At 34.1% G+C, this 5440-nt stretch overlaps 1 protein-coding gene across 1 annotated transcript in view; it reads left to right on the forward strand.

The window, feature by feature from the left end:
• The first annotated feature begins 854 nt into the window (after positions 1-854).
• Positions 855-5440, forward strand: part of CDH12 (cadherin 12) — a 151334-nt gene continuing 146748 nt past the window's right edge. Inside the window, exon 1 of the mRNA XM_027899099.1 lies at positions 855-1152. Coding sequence (XP_027754900.1) covers positions 922-1152 — 231 coding nt within the window. The 5' untranslated portion in view covers positions 855-921. The remainder of the gene's footprint in view (positions 1153-5440) is intronic.

Here is a 5440-nt window from a genome sequence, read left to right on the forward strand (position 1 = left end):
TTATTCATTTTTATGGATAGTAGTAATATTATTCATAAGGAAAATATAACCTTTGGCAGTATTTGAAAATGAAAAATATATGTGGTTAGGTACTTTATGATTCTTCTTTTTAGAGGTCCATATCATGTCATTGATTTTTAAGCAGAACTCTATTGATTTGCTAGAAACCCGTGCTTAAAAATCAATGACACAATATGGTCCTAACAAAGTGGTGAATTCCATAGTGCTATAAATTGTATTTTTGTTTTTAAAATGTAAAATGGGCCTATCTTAAATCCTACAGGCAATATTTTTTATTCCTTGCAACCAGTAGACTGTAAGGAAGACCCCAAGATGCTTTTCTAGCAGAGAAAGTAAGCAAATCATTTCTACTCTGGACAGTAGGATGGAATACTGGCTCCTCTCTTCTCAAGTATTTTCTTTGTAAATCTGGAGTAAAAGTTTTTGATATAATTGATGGGTAACAATTTTGTTTGAAAACTAGGTCATAAAGCAAAGGCTATGGGCCTGTTCTCAGATACAAAAGGAATGCTAAGCAGAGCAAGTATAACATATTACTGTAATAACTGTAAAATGTTCTAGAGCAGCTCAGTGCTACAATGGAAATAGTAATCTCTTTTAAACTGTGATTCTTAATTTTTGTCTCTCTCTAGAAACTAACTAGGTGTGAGAATTTTGATAAAGCCCTCAATGTAATTTTATGTAATTTGATGTTGCATGTAAATTTCTTTTATAGGTCCCTTTAGATGGAATTTAATGCAGCAAAAAACTTGTCATCAGAAGGATTAATGCCTGCATTAGTATTTCTGCAATAAAATCAGAAGCTAAGTTGTGAAGACCACAGTCACCTCAAACCTGGATTCCTCTGCTCTGCATTAAGTGCTGGAATTTTTATTACTTGCTGTAGGGAAGACATTGCCAATGCTTACAAGGAACTGCTTATCCCTGCTTCTCTGGGTCCTGTTTGATGGAGGTCTCCTAACGCCATTGCATCCACAGCCACAAGAGATTTTAGAAGCAGAGCCAAGAGAAAATGTTGTCCCACTACCAGGGAGGAGATCATCTGCTCAGCGAGTCAAACGAGGTTGGGTGTGGAATCAGTTTTTTGTGCTGGAGGAGTACATGGGCTCTGAACCTCAGTACGTGGGAAAGGTAATTTTTTACTATTTCTTTAAAAGTTTAAATGATAAAAAGAAAAAATGTATTATGAATGTGTACCTGTTTCTGATGGGGCAAATCTTCTTCAGTTGACAGTAGTTCCATCTGTTCATTGCTTTTACCATTCAACCTCTCATATAGCCACTATATACTTTATATCTGCATGTTTATTTCCTTATTCTTGGTTTTGGAAGAAAACAAAACCAACAAAAAACAAACAAACAGAAGGATTCCTGAGATAAGTTTTTGGTGCACAACTAACTTTATTGAGTAAACTGTAATAGCATACTTGATTTTTAGCAATCAATATTAGTCTGATATCAAGAGACAAGATTTAAACCATAAATCTCTAGCCCAGAATCCATAGACATTTCTGTGATTCATATGGTTAGTACAAGTCAGTTTTCTGCTAATAAAGACACCAATTTTTCGCTCTGCTGACTTATGTCTCAGTATCATTTTTACTTTTATTTCTGATTGTTCAGGTTATTTTCAAGTATTTCTATTGTTTTATTGCTTCATAAGTCAAACTCTTGTATTATAGCTTTTCTACTCTGTGTAGGTATGCACACTCATTCATGCAGAGAATTTATGCAATTCTGTCATTATATGACCACTGTTTCTGTAACAGGGCCTAAGTAATTGATAGCCAACTGTTTGAGGTGTGTGTGTGTGTGAGGCGTGAATTTAAATAATAGAATTTTCAGACAGGAAAGCTGAAAATATCTGAAAAAAGTCTTAGCAGAGTATATAATTGGATGCTGTGTATAATTTTGATTTTAAGGACCTTAATGAAAATAAGAAGTCAAGGATTTGTTTCCTGGGTCCCCAAATACCACTTCTCTAAACAGCAAGTACCATAAAATGAGTCATCATGCTTCAGTTTTTACTTTGATACCATTTTGTAACTTTTTTAATGAAACAGCTGGGAATTTTTTCCCCCTAAATATAAGTTAAATTAGCAGAAAATAATTTCCCCCTATTCTTCCAGAAATCTATTTTGAATAGAGGATGTATAAATAAAATATGTGGTTTGACATATTATTTAACAAAATGGCCAAAAATGTACTTGCATATTACAAATGTAGACATTTGTGTTAAATACTAAAATATATTAGTCAAAACAATTTACAAAGCAGTATGTTTATAGAACAAAGATAATATAATGGGCTTGTTTTACAGTCTGAAGAAAGGGGAACCAAATAAGGAAAAACTGCATATCAGTGATGTCCAGTTGATACAACTTACACTTTCTCTAACACACCTCTTTATTCTGGCAGTTTGCTAAATACGCAAACAAAGACTCTAATCACATCCGATGCTGTAGCACAGGCAATGAGACTGTTGTGCTTTTTACCTCAGAAGCCAGAGATGTTATTTCTGCACCATTATGCTTCACTACTCCTTATTCTTTTATGTAAGATTGTCTGGGTAGTCATTTAGGGTCAGTTCTAAGCTGCCAAAATAATATTAATTTTGCACTACATTGGCTATTATCAATATAGTGATGGATAAGCTGCTTCATTCTTTCTGTGGTCCATTGACTTTAAATTTCTAATCAAGTTTAGAACTAATGGAATATTTTCATTAAAAGTAACACTAATCACAAGTTTACATGGCATATTTGTACCTCTTGAGACTTTTTTGATCTGTTGTAAATTGTGGAAAAGACACATCAAATATGAGGAAAAATCTAATTGCAGAGTAGCACATGCAAGAGGCTTCTTGGCAGGATGTCATATACCATTGTTACCTAATAAATAAAATAAAATACGGAAGGTTTTTATTGGTGAAAGAAAAAATAAACTAGGATATTTACTTAGAACATCAGCAACATTAAGACGACTTGCTTCTAGCATAGAGCAATTAATTCCAGATTATAAAATTTTTCAACAAATTTTATTGCCTGCTTCTTGATATTTTTTTACTTGTTGTATCTATGGTAACTATTTGCTTCAATATATTTGACCAAAAAAAAACCTTCCAGTTTTTGTACGTCATCTTTGCTGAATCTCTTACAAAAGCCCAACACAAGATGGAGATATGTTTTCCCCTTGTTTTCCCCAAGGCTCTCAAAGATGTTATAACACTCAATGGGAAAAGTTCCTTAGAGAAATTGCTCTTTTAAATCCATATAATTAAAGCCAAGCGTAATATAAATTCAAGCTATTGTCAACATATTGGAATATACTCACCAGTGGCTAATCAATATCTTTAGATCTTATGTAATTTTTAAAAATCACATAAAATTTTCAAGGTGTGTGAAACGCAGTTGAGTTATTGATTTGTTGCAGAAATAAATGATTTACCATCATTAAAGTTTATTCTAAAAGCATATTTTTACAAAGTAATTCTTTTTATAATGCTACTGTTCTATATTTTAAAGTGGTAATATGCGTATGATAAAGTGTAGGATATTTCATTTGACCTGAAATACCAGGGGTTTTATCTTCTTCCAACCATGATAGCCAGATAGCTGTGCATTGGCATTTACATTACTTATTATAGAACTACTGCACTAATAATGTCACATTAATTTACAAATAGGAGTTTAACATATCTATTAAAGCAGCTGAAAATTTCACTAAACAGTTAAGGGTGACTAGTTAATTTTGCAAACCTCCTGTAAGAGAATACAGATTTACAGCAATAATGGCATCTTAATTCCTTTCATGTCTGTTTTTAGGAGACTCTCTCAAGAAGTGTTAGGTTGCAAATCAAAATATAGTTCAGAAACTGATGGAGCTTAGTCTAGCTTGCAGGTGGTGATCTTGGAATAGTGTTGCAAGTTGACATATTAAAAGCATTTAACCTGAATATTAGAATTTGGAAATCTTCTGCTCATGTAATCTGGAATGGCCATAAAAATCCGTTGGAATGCTAAACAAATGAGAACCCCTTTTACCAGGCACCCAGTGAGCAGGTCCAGTCTATAAAGCAAAATTAGAATATAGCATTCACGTGACCCATGAAAATGGAAGGGATGTTGAAAGGCTTGCTGTAAAATAAGACTTGCACAGTCACTTTACAGTGCTTTATTCATTTTCCTGGTACTGTGAAACCCCAAAAGGCCAGGCAAAACAGCACATGTGGATGAAGACAAAAAAATTCATGCTTTTTTTTTTTTGTGCAAAAGCTCAGTTCTCAGTGAATGGTGACAGAAATCATCAGAGTATCAGGTCCTCAAACATGGCCAAGTCCCAACATAGTTTATAACCACAAATAAGGCAGCAATTTTAATTGCTCTTAGGCAGGGGTAGCTCAAGGGTGTGCAACTCCACTGGAACACTATAAATCTATCTGCAATCTTTCTTAATTGCTGTGTTTCAGTAGTGACATGCAGAGGCAGCAAAATCAACTGAAAGTTCAAGAAATAAAATAGACAAGAACAGTATACATTTTTCATTGTCAAGATAATACTGGTAAAGGTTTTTAGGTGTGATCTATGCAGCATGCTTCCCTTTATATGTGTCTTTGCATTCCTAATATGTAAATGAATTGCATCTTTCTTGTGTTGTACACCTGCACAGTTGCTTTTAGTAAGGATTTTTGCAGTCTGGTCTCAAGCTTGTGGAGACATGCATATGGCAGCTTGTAATGGAAGCAGACGGGTTGCATAGGAAAAGATTGCAAAGTCCTCTTCTATGTAATGGCCATTTCCCTTCTATTTTCCAGTGTGGAAAAAACAAAAACAAAAAACACCTCAGCTTACAAGGTATTTTTTTGCCAACAAATAACATATCTTTTGCAACATTTTGTTCTTTAAACCTCTGCCACGTTATACACACATATACAAACTACTGCAGATATTTTTTGCTAAGAAAAAGATGCTGTAAAATGTAATACTCCTGACTGCTCTGTGGCAGTACAGTGTGCGTGTGGTATTTTTCATCTGACTCAGTCCTGAGAAAGCCTTATCATCTTCAGAGGTTTGCCTATATATCAGGGCAGAAACAGTGTTGATTTGGAGGAAGCAGAGCTCTGTATCTGTGACCAGATCAAAGTGCTTCTTTGAAACCTAATAATTTATATTCCGCATTTGAAATATGAGCATAGAATTCATTTATACATTTTGTAGTGGATAGTTTTTAATGTAGCTAATGTTGACCACCTTCCATCAGGCTTAAATCAACATGTTCTTCTGAATACACTATTATTTTGCAGTTATTTTCCCTCTTGGGTGAGTGCCTGGATGACAGGGTACTCTGTAAAGGAAATTTTGCACTGCTCGTGTAAAATCTGTTCAGACAAAAAATTTTACAGTGCTGTGGATATCATTTTG

This window comes from Empidonax traillii, unplaced genomic scaffold, assembly GCF_003031625.1.
Source record: "Empidonax traillii isolate 1590-97213 ecotype Southwest subspecies unplaced genomic scaffold, ASM303162v1 scaffold638:size627148, whole genome shotgun sequence".
NCBI lineage: Eukaryota > Metazoa > Chordata > Aves > Passeriformes > Tyrannidae > Empidonax > Empidonax traillii.